The sequence below is a fragment of the Neopelma chrysocephalum genome, unplaced genomic scaffold (genome assembly GCF_003984885.1).
Source record: "Neopelma chrysocephalum unplaced genomic scaffold, ASM398488v2 Primary Assembly neopelma1_97116, whole genome shotgun sequence".
NCBI lineage: Eukaryota > Metazoa > Chordata > Aves > Passeriformes > Pipridae > Neopelma > Neopelma chrysocephalum.
Genome location: NW_020925758.1, coordinates 2431936 through 2455643, shown reverse-complemented (window position 1 = coordinate 2455643; position 23708 = coordinate 2431936). Strand labels below are relative to the sequence as shown.

At 39.5% G+C, this 23708-nt stretch overlaps 1 protein-coding gene across 3 annotated transcripts in view; it reads left to right on the top strand.

Annotated features, from left to right (window-relative positions):
- Positions 1–22957, top strand: part of SMAD2 (SMAD family member 2) — a 49504-nt gene extending 26547 nt beyond the window's left edge. For 2 of the 3 annotated variants that reach the window (XM_027671637.1, XM_027671638.1), the window contains exons 3-11: positions 7073–7162; positions 8309–8502; positions 8902–9036; positions 12257–12331; positions 13973–14026; positions 15111–15323; positions 17054–17191; positions 17353–17497; positions 21004–22957. In XM_027671637.1, the coding sequence (XP_027527438.1) occupies positions 7073–7162; positions 8309–8502; positions 8902–9036; positions 12257–12331; positions 13973–14026; positions 15111–15323; positions 17054–17191; positions 17353–17497; positions 21004–21127 (1168 nt within the window). In that variant the 3' untranslated portion in view covers positions 21128–22957. The remainder of the gene's footprint in view (positions 1–7072; positions 7163–8308; positions 8503–8901; positions 9037–12256; positions 12332–13972; positions 14027–15110; positions 15324–17053; positions 17192–17352; positions 17498–21003) is intronic. The other variant, XM_027671639.1, reaches the window with a different exon arrangement.
- Positions 22958–23708: the final 751 nt, after the last annotated feature.

Sequence of the window (23708 nt, the reverse complement as noted above, 5' to 3'; positions counted from 1 at the left end):
AGATTTGGTAGGAACTTTCTGTGCTGAATACAATACTGCATGTAAGCCAATGAACTTTTTAAATTGCTGACTTTGTTTCATCTCTATTACACCTAAGCCGTTCAGTTCGGTCTTTCCTATTACTGGAGACCTTGAAGACCCTCTCTGAGTTAGCTCCAGAGGTTTGGTGTGTCACCTTAGCTGTTCTTGAACCTCGGTTGCATTAAGGAGAAGATAACTGATGTGAGAGGAAGGATTCAGTTCTTTCATCAGTCAACTCATTGAGCCTTTTCTCAGAGGTTGTATCAGTGGTGTGTAATGAGCAGTGTCTTCACAGGACTGCAGCTTCAGTTTAGGTGCATCAGTGATGAACCGGAGCCTAAGTCAGTGTAGTAAGCCTGGTAAGTGTTAGGTTGGTATAAAGATATTTGTGTGGTTGTGCTAAGTAACTTCACTAGTTCAAGTGAAAAACCTGATCATCTTTCATGTTTTTATTGCATTTTTGGTGTTTAGTCTTTGAGTAAAAACGTAAGTGAAAACTGGTGTCAGGCTCAGTGCAACAGGGAAGACTTTGCGTGAGAATTCTAGAACTGGAAAACTTATCTTTCATTCTTATCTACCGCTTTAAAACAGATAAAATGGAGAACTGTCACAGATTGCTGAAATTATTTTTCATTTCAGCCACAGCTCCAGCACTACAAATGCCTCAGAAAAAATAGGGGCAGACAAATTAGATTTAGTGGAGGAAAGGCTCATGATTATAAGGTGCAGGAGAAAAACAAATGGAAAAGATTGCCTTGAGCATGAACTTGGCAAACTTGTTAGTGGCTGCAGATTCTGAAAGATGCTGAAGATTCAGGAAGGAAGTTAGGGGCTTAATGTAATACTTCACAAATAAGCAAATTAAATGTCCAAGACCATTCTATAATGTTTTCTCTATAATACTGTCTTTGACTAGCAGAATGCTATTTGCATTTCAGGTTTTATTTGTCATATTTCTAGTGCTACCACTTCAGGTAAAGAGGAGGCTGTCAACTCAGTGCCTTTTTAGCTCCTCTACAGCTGTTCCACTTTGCAAGACTTTGAGGAAGAAAGTGTAACTGCAGTTATGAATTGTGGCAATATTTAACCATTTCCGCATAGAGTTTCTGGTGCTTCACGTGTAAATATCTTTGAAGGGGTTCTGCCTGCTTTCATCCGATGCTGTGCTTGTTGCAAGCCCTTCATTTAGTATAAAAAGTACCTTGAGCACACAGTATTGCCAAAACTGTATATAGTGGTAGGATAGTTATTTTTTCATTCTATCTCTCAGTAAGAATTGGTTATAAATTCCACAACTGGTGATAATACAGAGACCAGTCTAAGCATGTGTGTGGTAGTTTTGGTGCACATAGGGTACTGTTTAAACTATGCTGGCTTCAGGTTCTTTCAGCTACAGCCTCAAATAAAACAGAGTCTCTGTAAAAATGAATATTGTTGACAAGACCTACCACCTTTATCCCTGGTTGTATCTAGTGTTTTGCAAAGGCATTTGGGGGAAGTGTAGGGATGGTAAGTGCAGGGATGTCTTGGTGTGTGCAGCACAGTGCCGTGCATAGGCACCAGCTTGTTGATGCTGTGGCCACGAATATTTGGACAGTATTTGCACATGCTTGCTTAGATCTGCAAGTCAGTACATCTGGCTTTTAGCTGTGTTGAGAAACTGATCCTAATTAAGCGGCCTAGGTTGAGTACCAGTAGGCTTTAGTAGTTGGCATCTGGACATCAGTGAGGGGATTGTGGATTGTTCTGTGTAGCTACATCTCCAGCTACTGAAGTTTCTAGTTAACAGTTCCTGCAGCTGCGAGCCAAGATGTAACTGTCTTTCTGCATTGACTGAGATGAGGCTGTGCTGTCACAGACACTAACATTAATGTGCTTTTTGGTGAAGGTCATCTTACCCTGTTCAGCCTTATCTTGCAGTGTCCTTTACCATCGAATCATATCACAAATACAAGGATTTGTTTTTGGGCAGTGTGTTCCAGATGATATGATGCCTATCTGTACTTTTGGACTTGTGAAGGTCAGTACAGCATCTCACTTTAGACTGCTTCATCCCATGTAGTTTTTATCTGGTTATTAGGGATTTTGATGTGGACGTTAATTTCTCCGATAGGGATATACTTCATTAAAGCAATTATATTGCTTCCTTATGAGTGTTTGTTCTAATAACCACAGTTATTAGAAGTCAGTTTGTCTGTGTTCATTCTTCATGGGTGGATCAGTAATTCATCTGTAGTTTAATGAGGACTTGATAGTCCCGTTTTTGTAATAAGCTTACAGATAACTGTTACTCCACTAGGATAGTTTGTACTGTTGATGCTGACTGAGGACATGATCCATGTCATGCAGATAAGGGAATACAAGTACTTTTGGGTTATCTTTAATATTTAGTTTTTTCCTGTGTCCACATTTTTCTCGTGTCTGTCACTATTTTGTATCTTACTGAAGAAAGACAGTTTTGGCATTTTGTCTGAAAATTGCGAAGCATTGCCACAGCTCTTTGCTGTTTAGGTCATTTCTTGCTCAGAGTGCGGGTTTTTTGGAACTCAGATTTTCCTGTTAGAGGAAGTGATGAAATGGAAGAAGTGAAGGCATACTGTGTGCTGTTGCATGCTGATAGCCACATTAAAGATTCATCCTGCCAGAATTGTACCATATGATCTAAGATGCTGCTATAAGCAGATAAAAAGTCAAGTTGAAACACCAGCTCTTGCAACCCTTTCCGTTTAGGGAAAGGCTCCAGTGGAAGTAGCTTCAATTCCACTCAGTATTAACTTGTGTGACGCTTTCTTCATCTCATCAGTCCTTTGGTCAGTCCCAAAAAGTCCCAAACCCCAGTTGTCCCAAGTTTAGTGTGTAGCAGCTTAATCAGATACCTGCTAGACTTTGACTTTTCCCTAAAAATCCCTGGGTCTCAAAGAGTAGTTGTTATTCCTTGCAAGCATTTTTTTTTCATCATTTCTCCTTTCTCTAGGAAATAGTTTTCTCTTGTTAGACCTTCGGATCACCTGGGAAACTGAGCCAAATTGATGTTTTATATCCCTGAAGTCCCTTATAATAAATTCACTTACTTTGTGGGATCTGCAAAAGTAACAATTTAAGCGGGCCTGCTCTGGGAGTGCTGGAGGCCACAGAACTGTGGTGATTTGCTGTTCTGAGCTCCTGTTGAAAAGATAAAAAACTAGCCGTTGTATTGTTGACCAAATGTTGACTTGTTTCTGTCAACAGCCAAATTGTTTTGAGAACAGTGGTGAAAATGCTCCTTGTTATGCAAGCGTCTGCTCTGGTGAGAGGAAGTATATTAGCTTTAAGCTTGTATTTTGGAGTATGTTTAAGCCCTGTCTACACAGGAAAGATTTAAATACATCTTGTACACAGGAGCCAAATTATATTTTGGAAACAATGATGGCTTATCAGCGCTTCAGTTTACAGTGAGTTCAAAACCAACCCCCCCCCATTTGGTAAAATACAAAACCTGAAGTGTGCTTCTAGACTGCAGTTTGAGGGCAGTCTGCATACTAAAGGTGAAATGGTGATATGTCTTGGCTGCCTCCCTCCTAATAAATTAAACGTGCCTGGGAACATTCCCAGGCACCATGTCCAACTGGCTCAGGACTGCCTTGTCCATAGTCTCCAACTCTTAGATACCAGGGCAGGGGGCTGCATCTGAACTGCCCAGTGCGAGTGGTCCCAATGGTCTCAAACCTGGGAATTGTGTGGGAGAACACTAATTGGCACAGCCTGGTGCTAGGGAATGTCCTAGCTGCCTTCTAGCAGACAATAATCATGTTCCAAGAACTGGGAATGATTCCAGACAAGGCTTAACTTATGAGTACAGATGTTAGTCCTAAAATCTTGATGGACTAAGGCACTGAAAGGACTCTTTGCATCACAAGAGGTTTTGGATGCTTCAAAAAGGTAGATTTAAGAGTGAATGACTCCTATTTATTTTGAGGCTGTAATTCTGCACTACTAAAAAGTCTGTACCTCCTGTCTTCCTTTCAGATGGTTTTAGTGGTGGTTAAAACATCTTTCAGAATTCAGTCACCTTTCCAGCACCACCTTTCTGAGATGAGTAGACGTGCCTACGCTCTGTCAGGCAGTTGCTTGTGTATGAATGAACATAGTGTGGCCTTTCATGGAAGTGCTATGTGTGAAGTATGGTTTTTAGGGTTGTGAGGAATTTCATTTTGATTTGGTGTGCGTGTGTGTGAATATTAAGAGTCCTAATTTATTGCCTGGGTGACGTGCAGGGGGGGACGGTCTTGCATCTTGTAGGCAATGGATCTTTTATGTGAGCAGGAGAGTGGACAAACCACTTTATTTCCTCAGATGTTTCTTCCAGTGAACAGTAAAAGCTGTGTTGAGCTGACTTTATTGATAATACAGTGATTTCCTGCAGGCTCTTCAGTGTTTGATTGTGGATTATTGGAGTATAGCCCTAGTGTGGATCTGCCAGTAAAACACTGATAATACTGCCAGCTCTAAGCAGTTATACATCCTAGGAGATGGCATATCGTGTAAGCTGCTGACTAGTGGAGCAGTTTTGCTCTAACTGGTCACTTTTCTGTACCTCTTGGCCTGTCCTGCTTCCGTGGTGTCCTGATCTTCATTCCAAGCTATGGCCCTGTGACACAGTCCCTTCAGGATAGTGTTTGTCTTTCTGTAGGTTGTAGAATATGCTGTCAGCTTTGACAGTTTGAATATTTATAGAGAGAAGAGGTTAGCAATATAAAATATTGTTCCTGTTCATTGTGCTTTGTCAAGGGCTGTGAAATTTTACTTTTGCCTGTATCATCTTAAAGGACTTATGAACCAAATGCGTGGCACGTCATGCTTGCACCAGTGATGCACCCCACAATTTTGGGAACATGTAATCTGTGTGACAGTGTCAGCTTTGGAGCACTGCCTTGTAGAAAGGATCCATTGCTCAAAGGTACTGAGCTGTCAGAGCTGACTGTGTCAATTAATATGCAGCAGGCTTTGTGTCTGCTAATTGTTCTTCTAATTGCATGTACCCGATGATCTGTCTTACCAGCAGTAGTGGTGCATACTTAAGGACACAGTACAGTGCAGGGATGCTCCCTGGTGTCCCACAGGCTGCCTGTGTGTCTTCAGGACAACCATTTCTATCCTTAGGAAGCTGCTGGCAGCCCACCCCTTCTGGAGACATGTGAAATGGAAGGTGGAATGTGAAAAAGTGAGGCTGCAGGCCACGCTGATGCTGTGATGGTCAGGATCCCTCTTTGCCCATTCGCTCTGGAGAGCTGTGATGCTGCTTGTGTCAGAGATGGATGCAATTTGTTTGGGGTAGTAGCTGGATCTGTGTCAGAACAGGCCTTCATCTCTGGCTCTCTGCTGCTCTCTGCTAGACAAAGTCATCTAGTACAAGATTTTACTTGTGTCTATAATCCGTAAAGGCCATATTTTATTTAACATACTATTTTGTGATAAATGCAGGCTGCTGCTGCCCACAGTTACACTCTTTCTTCTCCTTGTAGTGCTCATGTAGCTCTATGGTGAACAGAAGTGATTTGACTGAAAAGTAGCTCTCAAAACTTTTATTTTGAGCCACATATGTTTTGTGGTCAGATAACCAGTTTATTGGTTTGGGTTTGCTGCTCAATTGCATGGACATTTCAGCTCCCTGGGATGGCATTAGAAATAAGGTGTGTGGTACAGGCAAGAAGGGGGCAAGACCTATTCATTCCTTCACCAGTAGCCCAGACTCAGGTTTTATTAAAGTCACTGTGGAACTGGGGTGTTTGTCAGCCTAGAAAGTGGATTTTAAGTCCAATGCTGTGCTGTCTGCTCCTTTGTTTCATAACACTAATGAATTTTCCCTGTGTAAGGAGGAGAAATGAAAACACCTACCTCACTTCTCTTCCCTTAAGCACTCAATCCAAACTTGTGAACGCATCAGCTAAATTTAGTAATTTAAATTTAAATCACAACAGCTAGATTTGAAACCAGGAGTTTGGTGAATGTGGATTCTTTCTGTTGCAGCTCTTCAGAGGCTGTTAATTGTAAAGGTAATGTAGCAGCCAGTTGAGCTTCAGGCTCTCCAGTCTGGAAGCAAAGATCTAAGGTGCTTGTGAGCCAAATTCTCTTCATTTCTGAGGTGCAAGATCTAGTTGTGTGTAACTTATATAAAATAAACTGTCCGTTTTCAGTGGCCACAGAGCAAGTATATGATAGAACTGAGCTTAATTTATGCTTCTGAGAGTCTGCTGCCTGTTTACAGTCCTGTGCTGTTTTCTGCTGCTGCTTTTAATTTGTGTCTATAACTGAAGGTTCCTTTGTCTTTACTGTTGTGATCTTGTCCTCAAACCAGTTTAGTTAAGACTTGGTTATCTCTTCTTCCCTTCCTGCTTAATTTAGCAGTTAAAGTTTTTAAAATATTACACTGTAAAACTATGTTAAACACTCATATTTTGTATACTGTGGGAAAGAATATTTAACTGTTTAATGAAGGAGAGTACAGAAAACAGTGAGAAGTATCAGCTCTAACATGTTTTTCTTCAGAGTTTGAATTTTCCTGTTTTGGGAAAAGCAGCAAATTAGTATGTTCATGGAGAATAAAATTAATGCTTAAGTGGTGGTACCTGAATGTTAGATTGTGATGCTCAGTTTTGGATACACATGGCCTTTGTTTGAAGTCCTAGGGCAGTTTATGTTTAAAAACAAACAAAAACAAAAAAACCCAACCCAGAAACTACCTTTTAAAACTGAATTTCGTAAAGAACTAGGCTGAGGAAGTTTTGCCTGTTTTAAGGAACATTGCAACTGTATCAACTAAAAACCTGAGAACTTGTTCACCTTTTAAAAACATTTATCATTTACCTTGAATCACTTGTTCCATTTTGATAGCCTCCTTCATATAGAAAATATAGCATGACATGTGAGTGTAAATGCAAGTCTAACAGTGCTCTATCTTCTATGTGAAAGGAAGTATTCTGTACATTTTTCCATGTTTGACATCATGGTGTTTTGAATAACCATGTTCCATATTCATATCAATTTTTTGTTTTTGTTTTCAATTTATGCACAGCACTTGCTCTGAAATTTGGGGACTGAGTACACCAAACACGATAGATCAGTGGGATACAACAGGCCTTTACAGCTTCTCTGAACAAACCAGGTGAATATTCTGCCCTCTCTCGCATCATAAAAATCTTGTGGGAGGGATTGGCTTTGGAGGGTCTGTAATGGGATGCTTTAGCTGTAAGATAGACTAAATGCTTCCTAGGCCTCTCATGGTACAGCATTTAAAAATATTTCCTTGCCAGTGTAGAAATCCAGTGTTCTTAGCTGATGTTTTGACCAATGAAACTCTAATTCTGCAGTATTCTTTTTTCACGCCAGTGCTATTGAAAGAATGGGAAGACTTGTTAAATGGAAGCTCTAATGTGATTTGGTATTTATATTAACAAAGTTGGGAAACTTAATTCTTTAGACTTAATCTTACAAAGTGTTTAAACTGCTTTGTATGCCACAAGCTTTCAGTTAAATCTTGCTAATTGGCTCAGATAGGAGCTACTAAAGAATTGTTTGTAAATTCTTCAGTAGTTAATGGTGGGCAAATTCTAAACAGGGTCTTTATTTTTTCATGTCACATTACTTGATTTGTGTATTGAGGTTTGTCTCCCATCCCATAACAATCATAAACATCTGCATTTGTGTAAGCATATGCAGTCTGTCTTAAAACTAGCAAAACATTTTCAGCTGGTAGCAAGGCAGATGAGGTGAAGAAGATAAACTGTACAGCCCTTACAAGATGTGCATTCATGCTTTTTGCATTACAGTTATACTGCCATGTGGATCACTTGGGCAGCTGACTGCTTATAGGCTTATTTGCAGTCCGGTGGGAATTCTTATGCTTAAAGCCATAAAGCATCCATGCCACAACAAAGCCTTGAGGTTTAGCAGTGGAAGGGACCATTAAGTGTGTGATTTTTATTTTATTTTTAACAACTGTCTTCTGCATTTAAAATAAAAAAGTATATGAAAAAGTATATGAAGCAGTCATACTTGGTTGGACTTGAAGTGGCTTTTAATGAACTCTAAATTCACTGGCAATAATTGGAGCAGCTCAAAAATAAGTTAAGACACTGCTTGCTGTGATCACTTTTATCACATTTGAAGCCTTTTAACAAGAGTTATAAATGTCACTAGCAGTGTCAGTGCACTGAATTTGAGGATAAACTACCCATCCCGTGTGTGTACTCTGTTGCTTGAGTGATTAAGAGACAGTCTGTAAACACTTCTCCACATCTTTCCTCTCCAGATCCCTCGATGGCCGTCTGCAGGTGTCCCACCGCAAAGGATTGCCACACGTCATTTACTGTCGCTTGTGGCGCTGGCCAGACCTCCACAGCCACCATGAACTTAAAGCAATTGAAAACTGTGAATATGCTTTTAATCTTAAAAAGGATGAAGTATGTGTAAACCCTTACCACTACCAGAGAGTGGAGACACCAGGTAGGAGGACTGCTTCTGACTTTCTGTTGCGGCATCTCTACGTGAGATTATATCCCTGAGAGTTTTTGATAGTAAAGTTACTGAAAAATCTTTACAAATGTGTTGAATAGTCCTGATAAACACTTCCAGGACCACTAGGAGCTTCCAGCTGGCTAAGTATGATCCAGGCTGAACAGGAGAACAGAGATGATTTACCTTTGCTAGTATAGAACAGTCTTACTTGGGGCACCTCAGGAATCCATCTCTTCCAGTAATTGTGCTATTAGCAGTACTGAGATTCACAAAATTTCAAAACAGCTGAAGAAATTGTGAGATGTTATAGATTTTTTTTTTTCCTGTTACCTTACAGAATCATTTATTTTGAGGGTCTTACTAATGTTTTGAATTTTTCCTTTCCAGTGTTGCCTCCTGTGCTAGTGCCACGGCACACTGAGATTCTAACGGAGCTGCCACCTCTCGATGACTATACCCATTCCATTCCTGAAAACACTAACTTTCCAGCTGGAATTGAGCCACAGAGCAATTACATACCAGGTATTTTCTTAACTCCCACTCTAGACAGTACATTTAGCATCGTGCCATTGGAACAAAGATGATCATTCCATCCTCCTAATCAAATTAATTGAAATATGCTCCAGTAAATTAGATCTAGTTGATTTCATGTGTTAATTCCAATGGAAATACCTAAACACTTCTGTTTGCAGAACATGATCACAGAAGCACAGAATATTCTGAGTTGGAAGGGACCCACAAGGATCAACAAGTCCAACTCCTAAGTGAATGGCCACTACAGGAATCAAACCCACAACCTTGGTGTTGTTAGCACCATGTCCTAAACAACTGAGATATCTTGTGTGAAGCCCTAGTACTGTGGTTTCACAATAGCTTACTTGGTTTCAGTAGCTTATTCAAGATTCAGAATGCTAACGAGTACAAAATAGACCTTCATCTTAAGCTTTAAGCCTGTTTCACAAACATAGGGGGGTTGCCAAAACTGTGCATTGGAGATTGAGCATCAGTGTAATACTCAATCTCATCACATGCAGTATGTGGAGAAAACTTTTAAGTTGCAAAGTGGTGACTTTAAAAAGTGTCTCGATCTGTAGTTCACTATCAGTCAAGGTCTGCTTTGGCTTTTTGTTGCTGTTCTGTGCATGCAGTTTTGGTTTTTTAGTATGAAAGAACAGTCTAACAACATTGAACTGATAAGAATTCCTCCTCCCTCTCTTTGCTCCTTTCCCACCCCAAAACAAATTTCCAAGGCTAATGTGCTGCAGTGCACCCAAAACCCTGTTATCCATATTGAAACATGAAATCAGTGACCTTTGTTTCCTGACCCAGCTTCCTGTTTCCTATCTCTTCAGGAAGTTGCCTGGAGTGCAAAACCAAGTAAAGCTGAAGTTTGCTCATAAATGTTTAATGCATCCATGTTATGAAAAAGCTGAAAATTCACATCTGGAATCTCAGAAAGAATAAGATGACTGCCTTGAAACTCGAATTTGTGCAGTGTACAAATAGTATCTACATGTGTTACACAGAATGTTGCTTGTGTTTTCTGCAAATATATCCAAGAATTGAACTGGGATTAAAAAAAATCAGTTAATTTGATCTCTTCTGTTTAATTTGGACTACATCATTTGCCACCTATAAAGAGCAATTTAAGGTGCTAGAAGTTGGTGTTGCTTTCTTAACTTGTGTATACCTTTTTGACTCGATCTGAGGGCTTTTGATAGCACTTGTAAACAACTTACTGGAAAGCCACTGCAAATCCAGTGCTATGGAAACGAGCTAAAGTAGTTATATGCAGGGAGTTTGTTCAAGGTGATTGTGAGTATTCACATGATCTTCAAATGTTTATGCAGCTAACCACACCTTACCTCCTTCTCTTTGTCACTGGCACCCTCCTCTTGTGTTCATATCATGGAATCTTGCTTTATTTGACCTTGCTGACTTAATCTTGAACACTTAGCCAGGCTTTGATAAGTCTTGTGTGCCTTAGCCTTCTTCAGAGAACCTTTCTCCTTAGCGGCAGGTCAGACCAGCTGTGGTAGCTTTGCACTCCAGTGCTGTGTCAGTGCTTGATCTACAAGAGAGGTTGGTAGAAGTTGGTTTCACCTGCAGCTGGGCCCAGGTAATGACAAAAGTACAGGGTGGCCTTTGGGAGCTGCGTGTTCCCTTCCAGGTTGTGGATGTGCTGAGCTGCATTGTCTCCACACTCCTGGCAGCACTCAAGCTCTACTGGAAATTTTTAATGCCACACCGGCGCTTTTATTTCCAGCTGTGGTGGTGCTCAACCTCTGACCCCAAACTATTCTTAGTACTAGGTGGACATGGAAAATAATCTGTGCCAAAGAGCCTAGACTAGCAACTGGAAACAGGAGGCGTGGGTTGGACTGGAAATGGGTATTGACCTTTTACCATGGCTGTGGGTTTGACTACAGCAAATGATTTGGACAAGGGTGGAGTCCACTTTGTCACAATGGATTCTGTAAAAATGTTCAAAATGGGTATGATTTTTGTTATCACACTTCTTTCTAGTGAAGATTTTCCTTAATCGCCCTTTTAATTTCTCACTTGAATTTTGTCACATCTATATTTAGCACACTCGTTTTACAGAATGAATCCAAGATTAAATTCTCTCAGTTCATTTTAATTTAATCAACTGACTTAATCTAGTTTCCTCTTGCTGACTTCCTTCTGATCTTGCTGTATTGCTGTACATCTTAGTCATGATATTTGATATGATTTTATTTTACTTCTTAAGCAAAAAGGTTTTATCTTTAAATTTCTATTGTTTGGTAATAATGTAATTAAAAGTGTTTAATCCCGGGAAGTTTCAGAGACAATTCTAAGGTGATTGTAGAGATAGTTAGCTTCAAACACTTTCACTGAAGAAATCCAGGGTTTGCCTTTAATATGGAGGAAAAGACATTTGCCCAGTTCAAAGAAAATTATTTCCTGAAAGGCAGTTGGTTAACTCATTATCTGGATTACAAAGAGCATTTTGAATGGAGAAGAGGAACAGGCACAGTCTCCTGGGTTTGAAGATATTTCTGTGGAATTAGACACAGTTTCTGGTATCAGAATGCTTCAGAGTTGGTACTGAGTTTACTTTGTTCTATGTAACTGTCTTTAAAGAAAGCTAGTTGAAAGAATAGCTGATGGTTTTAATAGAGCTTAGAAGTAGTAGTAATAATAATGATAGAGCTTGTGCAGTGTAACTAGTTAATATGGTTATTATAAATGAGAGAAATCAACTGTTGGGTGTTGAAGAAAGATAGATTTGGGGACTGAACTGAAAAATAAATCTTTAACAATTTCAGTTAGGTGTAGGAGGGTATCTGATCTGATGGTTATACTACATAAAGATAGCTCATGTTATTTTTTTGTGGAAGCCACCAGATGGTTTTTTTCATTTGTAATTCTACTACATATGAAAGCTGTTGATCACAATTGCAAAATTGTTACTCATTGTGGTGACTGTGTCTTGTCTTAAATGGAACAAACAAGGGTTGTCTGTTAATTATATATATTTGAGCAATTGACTGGCATACAAGAGAAGATACATTTTACATGGAAATAAGGCAGGTAGTGTGTTTGAAGTCCTGCTGAAAGGAAAAAGGGACATTCTGATTCAGTGTTCCGGTATCGTGGAGCTCATGAACATGTGATGACAAAAACACCAAGTGTTTAGTCTTACAGAAATTTCCCCAGTCTTTCAAGCAGTCAGTGTGTTTTTCTTTTTTTTTTACAGAAACACCTCCTCCAGGATATATCAGTGAAGATGGAGAAACAAGTGACCAGCAGTTGAACCAAAGCATGGATACAGGTAACATTTATTTCTTACTACTTGCAAGGCTTTGGATTACTAGCTGTGATCCCTCTGCGTAGGAGCACGAATTCAGCCCAAAAGGTGATGGCAGTTTTCCTCTGAACAACCTGTTTAAAATACCACTTTCAGTCTTTCATGAACAAAATAGTTTTTTGCTAGGGAAATGCTTTTAAAACGTTCTGAGCTGTATTAAGTACATCACATTTGTTACATAACAGAAGTATACAAGTTCTAATTAAATCTTTGCCAGAAATCCTTAAAATAGATTTTAATAGTTAATTGGTTTCAACTATTCCCTAGTAAACAGCTTCATTGAAGCAAAACGTCTGTTGGCCTAATAAACAGGTTGCAGACAATCTGTGTTTTGAGAACCTGTCTCTGACAACCTTATCACTTTTGCTTTGTTTCGGGAGGTTTTCTTGTAGGTAAAGCTCTGTGGAAAAAGCTGTAGAAACATTAAGCATTTGAGCCTTTGTGTGAAAGGGTTTCTACAGAATGTGGTTGACCTTAGACTTGGACAAAGCACAGTTAATGTGCTGGATCAGAACCTCCTGCTGTGTGCCGGCAGACTCGGGTGTGCTTGATTAGCTAATTCTAGCAACCATTTTTAGTTAGTTGGAATCAACTGCACCAGTTTCTGTAAGAACTGCAATATTTTCCCGCTTTGTGACAATAGGTACCTTAATTAAAACAGCCTGACATAAGCAGTCATTGTGGGAATGTTTCTATGAAAGCCTCTCTGTATTTTGCATTTTAGTGTGCAAATTGTGTTGGAGGGTTCATGTTTTTCTGAGTTTTTAACTTCCTCCTTCTGGAAAAGAATAATTTCCTCAAATGCGCAAATGTAGGTTGTTCTTTTCTGGAGATCCCAGAATCATAAAATCACAGAATGGTTTGGGTTGGAAGGGATTTTAAAGACCATCTTGTTCCAACCCCTCTGCCATGGGCAGGAACACCTTTCACTGGACCAAGTTGCTCCAGTCCAACCTGGCCTTGGACACTTCCAGGGATCCAGGAGCAGCCACAGCTTCTCTGAGCAACCTGTGCCAGGGCCTCACCACCCTCACAGTAAAGATTTTTTTTTCCTAATACCTAATCTAAATCTCTCCTCTTTCAGTGTGAAGCCATTCCCCCTTGTCCTGTCACTACCTGCTCTTGTAAACAGTCCCTCTCCATCTTTCTTGCAGGCTCCCTTCAGCTACTGGAAGGCCACATTAGGTCACCCCTAAGCCTTCTTGTTTCCAAGATAAACCTTCTGCTTATGAAAACAGAAAGGCAATATCTTGCTTGTGTCATGCACTCTTTCTTAGCTTTTGTTTCACAGAATTTGGGAAGTCACTACCTTCTCACTGGAGAAGTGCATAAATAATGGTCACAGTGTGCTTGAAGGGAGAGCTCTGCCAAATACAACACTAAGTTAATTGAGTCTTTACAAGGAGGGGTTCCCAGAAATCTGGAAAATTGAATGAAATCTTAATTCAGAGTAAGTGTGTGATATTCCAGAAAACTGGTTGTAGGATTTCTGAGGTTTCTTATTCTGAAAAATTTCAATGTAAAAGTGGTGTAGATAATGGTTGTGCCTACCAGCTGAAATAACAAAATCCATTTGCTCTGGAACTATCTGTATTGCTTCAACAGGATCTCCAGCAGAGCTGTCTCCTAGTACTCTCTCTCCAGTTAATCACAGTCTGGGTAAGCTGGAAATACTTATAATTATTTCTCTGTGTGTGATGACTCTTCATTATATAGTTATAATTACTTTAAAAGTGAAAATGTACTTTAAGAAATTAAGAGTTGTATTAAGAGGTGACTGTTGGGTTGGCTTCCTGATGTTAAATATAATAGGGCTGGGTTAATAACTTGTTAACAACTGCTCTATTTTGGTAACTTTTGAGCTCCTAGCAAAGAGAGAGAGAGATGTTGTGTGTGCAGGAACAGCATTTATAAAATAAGTAGTTTAGAGGATGTTTGCCTGTCCATAGTGCTGTCCAGACTTGCTGTCTCTCTTCTGCTGCTCTTCTCATGCACTGTTTCACCTCTGACTGCAGCACAGTTGTTGCTCCCACATTAGTTGCCCACCTGCTTTGATCAGGTGCCATTGCTGTGTGTCTGTATAAATGCCTCAGGAAGATCAGATTGCCCTGGGTTTGTTTAAGGAATGGTGACAGGATGTGACAGGAAAATGCTGTTCAGAATGCTGAGTAAGTATTTAGGGTGGGTAAGAAGGGGAAGCAGCACAGGAAAAGTTGAAGATGCACAGGGAAGATACTGGGCTCTAGCAAGGGAGAGTAGAAGGAGCTTAGAACTACTTTTAGATAAAGAGACAGTATAAGATCTAGTGTAATGCAAGAGAACAGAATTTTCATATTATTTTTTCCTTTCTGTTGTTCAGTGTTTGATAGTTTAATCTTTTCTTTTACGCTGCCAAAATGTTTGCAAGTTACAGAAAGGCAACAGGAATGTCTCAACGTCTGGCGCTCAGTGCACTATTAGCTTAATCATTTTGCCGAGCAAAATGCAAGTACTGAACTAAATGAGCTGTGGTCAGATTAGATCACCCCTTCTCCCCCTCCTCCTTCCCTTGTGTGGAAGATTGAATTCCATTCTGTTTACTGGGGTAGGTAAAAAGGACAGCAAGCAAAACATAATAGGAGTAGTTTGAGGGGAGACTACTGCTGTCATTTCTGGGAGAGACAAATAGCAGGGAAGATAGATCTACTTTCAACCTCTAATTCTGTGTTAAGCTTGGGTTTTTATAAATTTTTTTTTATTTTAGACTTGCAACCAGTTACTTACTCGGAGCCTGCATTTTGGTGTTCAATAGCATATTATGAATTGAATCAAAGAGTGGGAGAAACCTTCCACGCGTCCCAACCTTCCCTGACCGTAGATGGCTTTACAGATCCATCAAATTCTGAGCGATTTTGTCTAGGTCTGCTTTCCAATGTAAACAGAAATGCTACGGTGGAAATGACAAGACGACATATAGGTGAAGATCTCTGATCTTTTAACTGTCTAATTTCATTTTGTCGGCTAATTTATCTGGAACGATCCAGGTAGGATGTGTGTTGGGTTCCTTTCACCCTTGTGCTGCCAGACATCAACATTCCCTCTCAGGGCTTGCCAAGGAAAGTTTGGCCTCTCTGGCTGAGGACAAAAGTGGAAAGACACAGAGCTCACAACTTCTGAAATTGTAGCAGCTTCGGCTACCGAAGCCAGTTGGAATTGGGAGGAGATGTAGCGATGGCTGGAGCTGAAAGAGGCTGCCTTTCTTCAATCAGTAGCCCCTAAACTGTTGGCAGCAGCGGTCACAAAGCTCTCAGGCATCAGGCAGCACAGGGGGAAGCCACTCAGCTGTGTGAGATTTCTGTTCCTCGTGTTGCTGTTCTTGCCTTGTGGAAAAAGATGGTGCACCAAAGCATCCCACGAGGCAGGTTTTTGCCTTTAAGGCTCCTTGTTGGACCTCTCTGAGCTGGGCAGCATTTATAGTAAGAGTTGCTTATAATTGAAATCTAAGCTTTAAATACGAAATATTAACATGTTGCTTAGTTTATTCTAGTTTATAACATGCAGAATGGATATTGGTAGTACTTCTTGAATTCTTCTCTGAAATGAGAAAAGCTGCCATTGAAATAACACACTGTTCTGACATGATTAAGATTTCCTTTGTAATGGTTAATCAAAGAATGTTGTTTTCCACAATGCACTGTCTTGGCTTTAGGTTCTTCAGTAAACTATCTCTTTTTTTTTTTTTCATGGATTCTTTTATTAGCAACATTGACAAAACCTTTTGTGTTTTTACTTTCAGTAAAATTTCAACCTCTTTAGTGGAACCTTTTGACTCCCTGTGTGCCAAATCCTAATGCCAAATCCAAATGCTTGTCTAATAAGATTTTAAATGTGCAGAAACCTAGACTGTGCCTGTGCTGATGACTGGTCAAAATGATCAATGATGAGGAAAACCAAAAATGTAATGAGCTCTCACTCTTTAATGGAGCAGCTCACATTTTGTTGAAGAATTGTTTGAAAGAAAAAAGGGCAATGGAAACTGTGGCCTTTGAAGGATCTGTTAATTATAAATAGTTTTCTTTGGGAGATCAATTGCACGTTATTTACCTTCTGCTACTAAAAACCTATACAGATCTGTTTTCCAGTCTCAGAAAGAGAACAAAATAAGAATTTAAAAGTGGACAATATGATTTCTTATGGTTATTTTTTTGTAATAGGGCTAAATGAAGTCCTATTGTTTTCGATAAAGCAACACAGGGGTATGCAGTGGGTTGTGAAATAGTGTGGGTGCATGTAAGCAGAGAGTGTTGAAGTGGTATACTTGTGTTTTCCTTTTTTGCCACAGTGGCCTGTCCTGCTTCACATACAATGCTTTAATATTAGCACAAGTTTTAATTCTGTTTTAATGAACACTGCTTCTGAGCTTGGATTTGGTTACAAGCCATCATATGGGTAGAAAATTCTGTCTCACTTTTGACCAAATTTATTCTTCTTCTCCTCCAAATATTGTGCGTTTGTGGGAGAAAAATGCAAGTTAATTGTGTTCTGCTCCTGCTACAGCTGTCAGCACAGCAGTGAGGTCCTGGGGATAATTGATTTCTGTTTCTGTTGTGAGGAAAAAACTTGGCCTTCTCTGAAAAAAAATACTCCCTTGTTTCCTAATCTGCTTGGGTCATATCATAACTAGAGTACCTGTGACTTTTGCTACAGGGAGGGGAGTGCGTCTCTATTACATTGGTGGAGAAGTTTTTGCTGAGTGCCTAAGTGATAGTGCGATTTTTGTTCAGAGCCCCAACTGTAATCAAAGATATGGCTGGCATCCTGCAACTGTGTGCAAAATTCCACCAGGTTAGTAGCCTCACAAAGGTCTCGTGGGAAAATACCCAGTGAAGGTATTCGCTGGACGACATTTGCTTTCCTTTTCATAATTTCTGCATAGTTTTGGGCTTCTGTGGAGCAAACACAAGTGTTCACTGACTGCACCTTTTTTGACTTTTTTTTCTTTATAGGATGCAATCTAAAAATCTTTAATAACCAAGAATTCGCTGCTCTTCTGGCTCAGTCTGTGAATCAGGGCTTTGAAGCAGTTTATCAGCTTACTAGAATGTGTACCATAAGAATGAGCTTTGTTAAAGGATGGGGGGCTGAGTACAGGTAAGAGAAAAACCTCTTTGCTTTTAGTGTTAATCATTTTTGTTCTTTCACTAACATAGTATTTCTGTCTGGCTTGAAAGCCATACATAAGAGGCTTCTCAGTGCTATTGTGGGTATGCTGTCTGCAGATTGAACCCATATTTTCCTTTTTCTCCTCCTCATCTATGGAACTGCTAAGTTATGAAGTCCATAAACTGATTTTAGTGCTGCACTGAAGCCAACTGTTGAGCAAGGAATGTCGTCAAAGTTCTGTTCCCTTGCTCAGTCCTGCTGGCTTGCATGTTATGGTGAAATCCCTGACAAGACCTAGAAGTTTCACAGCTTGTGCTGTCAGATTATTTGCTGATTGTTAGACATACAGTCATTTTGACATTTGAACACACAATCAGTCTGTTCCGAGTGTAGTGTGAGTTCCTTAGGTTGTGGTGCGGGATGGGGTTTGATGGTACCCAACGGGAAGACTTGGAGTCACTGGGAGTGCCTCTTGCAGAACGAAATTGCTGGAGAGCACGCACTTAAGGGGTGGCAAATATTTTGGAACTTGTAGTGGAAAAAACTTTGCAGGAGTAAGACGACTGTGTTTGTGTAGTAAAACTTCTAAAAACAGTCCTTTGAGTGGAAAAAATAGCGTTTTAGATGCTTTTGAATAGATTCCAATTGTATTCTCTATTAGCACAAACTGAGAGCTGTAGTTGAGGACAGTGCCTGTTTTTAATGTAGTATGGGAATTCAGGAAGAAAAGTAATTGACTTCTAACAGAGCAGTTTCAAAGATTTCATTATTTTGGAGAGCTAGAGATGTGGTTTTAAACAAATCCCTTAAACCTCTCTAGAAATTGTCCACTGAAAGAATGAAGTCTGGCATATCAATACCCTAATGCAATACATAATGATTTTTTTTTTAATCTATATCCTTTGTGAAGTTGAATAATGGCATATAGGTTCCACTGAATCTGGAGGGTTTGATTGCTTTATCTGCTCTTGAAATACATACATGTATACATTAGTGTCGGTGTGTGGGGGAGGTTTCTCAGCTAAATGAAGCCAATTTTGTAATAGTCTAATTAGATGAAATGAGAAATTTGAGTAATGGAATAAATTGGTACCTCTGTGTTAGGAAGAGGTGCACAAGAAAAAATCTGGCTCAGGTTTAAAGAGCTATTGGGTTTGGCTCTGAAGGAGTATGTATACACTTAGGCATAATTAAATACAGCATTCTAATCTGAACAGAAGAAAGGCTTAATCAGTCACATTACATGGAGGCAGCTTGAAGTGAATGGAGTGTAAGTGCTGGGTTAGAACTCTTGGTCAAGTTGTTTCAAAGGAGGGAGAATGTTGGTTATTAGCCTATAAACTGTTCATACACCATAGGATTGAAAAAGCTGCAGTGGAAACACTGCCAAAATAGCACAGAAACTGATTACTGACATAATGCTGAACTAGTTTCTTTGCATCTCTGTTTAAGATGATGCTAATAAATTATTGATGCACAAAACTTGTAAATTATGCTGAGTTGGGATTAAAGCAAGAAGAGGTGGCTCCAGCAAACACAACCTTGAATTTAAATGAATGTAGTCTGACTTGTCAAAACGGACCAGCAAGCACTGTAAAAACCCATCATTCTTGTTAAAACTTCCGTGTTTCATTATTATGTGAAAAAACATTTCTCATAGAACAGGCTTGGGCAGAGCCAAAGCATTACTTGCACTTTAGGCATATGTGCATAAACGTGCAGGTACGGCAAGCTGATACATTTTATAAGCTTGGTAGGCAAAATAGCTTACAGCTTTTGGCTTGTTACATGTTGGTTTGAATTGAGGATCGTAGAAGTTCAGATGTTCACGGTGGCACAGAAGCTGTCCAGGTCTAGCATCATCTTCTGAAGAAAGTTCAGTAGAGGTGTAATTAGTGATAAATGAACTGGAAATCCGTGGGTAGGAGAGGCTGAGTTTTTAGCTTTGAGATGGTTGCTCAGAGGCTGTCACTATTTTATCAGTTTTTGCCAGTGTAGTGCAAAGCCAGGGCTGTTGAACAGAACCAGTTATAAAATTTTGAGGAAGTGTGTTGTGAAACACATCATAGGGGAGTTGACAGCAGTGGAATAATGAACTTCCTTCTTTGGGAGAGGATTCAAGACTAAATGGAATTATATTTCCTGTGGTTTAGATTGTTTTTCTGTTGTATCACTTTGTTCTGGCATAGGCATTTGGGGCTAAGATAACTGTTTTGTTGAGTGCTGAGAGAGCACAGTCCTCAGCTGCTGTCTTCTCCTAGAAAATGTGAAATTTTTGAAATCAGTCTTCTCCCTGGTTTAATCTTTCTGCCTTTTCAGTTCCTCTGTTTATATAAACAGCTTTCCTTAAAGCAAAGGGCTGCAGTGCCAACAGTAAAACTGAAGGGGCTGGGTTTGTGTCTGACTAATCTGCTGCCTTTGAATCTTGGGATAGCTGGAATTACTAGGAAAAACTGGCTTAGCAACAGTAGTCTTGCCAGTCTAGTTAGGGAAAACTCCCATGCCTGGAGTGAGTACAGTGAAATAACAGGATTTTTCAGGCAGACTATGTCCAATTCTGATTTCTTTACTTTGGAGATGAGAAGGAAGATTTTTGAATAACAGGTCTCTGAAACAAGGATATATGGGAGAGTGAATGAAGCTTTTATGGTTGTCAGTCCTGCAGCTTTACTGAGGCTCGCTACATGGTGTCTTATTAAGGGCTTCTATGTGGAAAATTATAGGCAAGTTAGTATAGAAGACAAGAGAAATGTAATTTTTACTTAAATTGTTTGTGTGAGGATGTTACAGTACAAAACATATGTAGAAGTGTAAGATCACAGGAAATCAGACATAAGGTTTGGTGTTCCTTTGAGATACCATCAGTTAGCACAGGATAACCACACACTGTGTTTTGATGTCGTGTTTCTGACAACATCTCCCAGTTTCCTTACACATTTACTGTGCCATTTGCTCCGAAAAGCCAGACCTTAAGATCACCACAGGATTGTGCTCTTTGGCCACGCTGACAGCACAGAGCCAAGGGTTTCTATTCCGTATTTCTCAGTAGTTGTCTACAGAATTCAAACCCATTTATGCATGCAGACTCTCTGAAGGTTGAGATAACAGCTGCACACAGGTGTCTGTGATGTGAACACTGCATCAGCTGGACAATTCTGTCTGAATTTCTTTTTGCAAGTAGGCTCTTGGTGTGGCCCTGGAAGCAAATACTGCTGTTATTCTCCAGAGTGGAGTGTTCTTGATGTATTAGGACAAGCGTGTAATTATTGATGTGTCTTACAGATGTGGGAGCGTTTTCGAATTTTGGAGGGTTTTCTTTTTTTTTTTCTTCAAAGACTAAAAAAAGTTTAGTAACAGTTTTGGTAATGGTTGCAGATTGTTTCCACACATATCTACTACACAAAAAGATAACATACTCGATCACACAGTGGAGAATTTTATGGCAGCCACAGCTGCTTTCTGACTTCCCACTTCCCTGTTTCTTTGTTTTCTAGGCGCCAAACGGTAACAAGCACTCCTTGCTGGATTGAACTTCATCTGAATGGACCTCTACAGTGGCTGGACAAAGTACTGACTCAGATGGGCTCCCCTTCAGTTCGCTGCTCCAGCATGTCCTAAATCTCCTTCCTCACCAGTGGGCTAAACATCGAGTCCAAACAACAGACTTAATATAACAGCTCCTCTGTCGTAGTATTTGTGTGTGGTCCCCATGAACTGTTTACTATCCAAAAAAGGTTTTTAAAAAACGAAAAAAAAAAAAAAGGCTAAAAAAAAAAAGGAAAGAAAAAAAAAGAAAAACAGCACTTGAGGTCTCATCAGTTAAAGCACCTTGTGGATTCTGTTTCCTATACTCTGATACTAGATGAAAATTTAGTGTATAGAAAAGCCTTCTTCAGAAAGAAGCAACAATTTTAAAGATTCTTTAATGGTGTTTTTATTGGGTATATAATTGAGTGTCCTAATGGTTTATCAATAACATGAATAGCTAAGTATACGTACAGATAATGTATCATGATCTCAAATATCACAGTATTGTGCTGTTCTACATTTTATTCCCATAAATAGTCGTTTGGTTTTTTGATTGGGGCAAATATGTCATAAGATTCCAAGACTCTACTCCCTTATTCTTTTATATTTTTTTATATAAGCAGGTTTTTGAGTAGTCCTAAACATAAAAAGCAGACTTTCCTTGTAGAAAAGCTTAACTTTTTGCTGCCTTCTTAAAGAAAAAGAAAATCCCTCCATTGGAAGGGAAAGAAATGTCTTGAGATTCCTCTGTGAAATCTTAAGACACTTTATATACTTAATAGGGCCTAAAATGAATTCATATTATAAATTCCAAGTATCCATTACACTAGGAGTCTACTTTTCCCTACCCACCTGAGTTGATGCATCTGGTGCCAGCACTATTGCTGGCAGTGTTGTAATTTGGGACTCTTTGTACCTTAAATCATTGAAATCAGTGGGATTTTTTTTTCTCATGGAGTGAGAATTTACCATAGCATATGATACTGGATTAAGTACACAAGGTTATTGGCTTACCCCTTACATCTGTATTTTTTCATTGAACAGATGTCACTAAAAATAATGGGGTTTAGTTTCCGGAGCCAAATACCTTTGAAAAATCCTTTCCCAGGGTAAACTAGACTCTTTTATTTAGGTTTTTAAATAGATGCAGCTTCTTAACATATTTCAGTAACAGAATTTAAATTTCTGATCTGAGTGGCTTTGTGTAGCTTACTTACACACCAGATCACACGCATTCATTATGTCATAATGGGCCTTGTTATTAAAAGTAGTTGCTTCTGCAAAACCTCTAGGATAGTGGTTGCTGAGGTATGACCAGCGAAGGAGGACTTTCTAGGTTCTTCATGACAGTGCATGTTATTGTGAACCTTTGGACACTACAGCAGCACCATATTAAAAAATATTCTGAAATATATTCTACAAATAAGTCTGGGCTGGGGATGGGATGGGACACTGTATAGAAGGGTTATTATGAACTTGAAAAATACACATCTTACTAACAATCTTGTGATCTAGCTGTCTGTCATTCTTTTGTTATCGTGGCAGTAGCAGGATTGCCTTTGTCTGTTTTTCCCATTGTTTCATCCATTACACTAGTACTGTACTTTGTAAGTGCAGCTAGTGATAACTTAGCTTTGAGAACAAAAATGTGGCCAGTGTTACAGCTTTTAATCACTTGAATAAATTGATGATAGTGATGGATATTTTTATGCCATAATGACATAGAAGCAATACCAAAAATCAAGCCTTGAAAAAGTGGGCCAGACACCTTTCAAAAATTGGCAAAGCAGTTACCAGTTTGTGCTAGTTTTACCAGTAGACTAATGTATTGGTAGAACTTGTGAACCTAAGAAATAAGCTTCATGCGTGTTGCATTTGCCTAATATGTGAATACACTAATAAAAGTTTTAATTCTCATGATGGCTGAGTGGTTTTTTTTATTAATTGCTGTCTGTATTTTTCGTTGAAGGTTAGGAATCATCCTAACCGACCCAAATAAGTGGTACAAGTGTCCTCCAGGTTGTGGCTGAGAAGGTTAGAGTTTAGGTGTTAATATGACTTTTCATACAGCTGTTGTGGAGGTTCTGGATTTGCGGGTGCTCGATCGTACAGACTTCTACTCCTGTTTATTAAAGCAGTTGCTTTTTCCTACCGCAAGCAAATTGCATCCTACTAACTCAGATGTTTGCTTTCACCTGTGAAACAGTTAGATAAGAGAGACTTGTCTGGGTCAGACTCGTATTTATGAGCAGGTTGCAGCTTGAATCAGTTGGGTGACCTAATTCTGTGGTCTCCTTGCTGTGGATTTCTGAATGTGCTCTTTCAGTTGTGGTGGAATTACTTGCTTTGCCTTGAACATTGTAGTAACCTCGACTGCACCTTTTCTTTCAGTGTGCACTTCCCAAGGAGTGTACAAGGACCCTGCAGTACAAGGAGTGTACAAGGACCCCTGGGGGTCTGCCTGTGTGCAAGACCATCTCAGTCTGTGTAGAAGTCACTGGCTTTGACTTCTTCAGTGGTTTGTACCACTGAAATATTCTCTCCTGCCATTGCTGATTCAGCCACAACTTAGTGGCACAAGGGAACTTACCTGTGCTTAAAAATGTTTGCTTGCCAGTATTTCATTTAAATGCCTTTGGCAGTTCTTAAGTAACTTTAACCTACTCCTGTT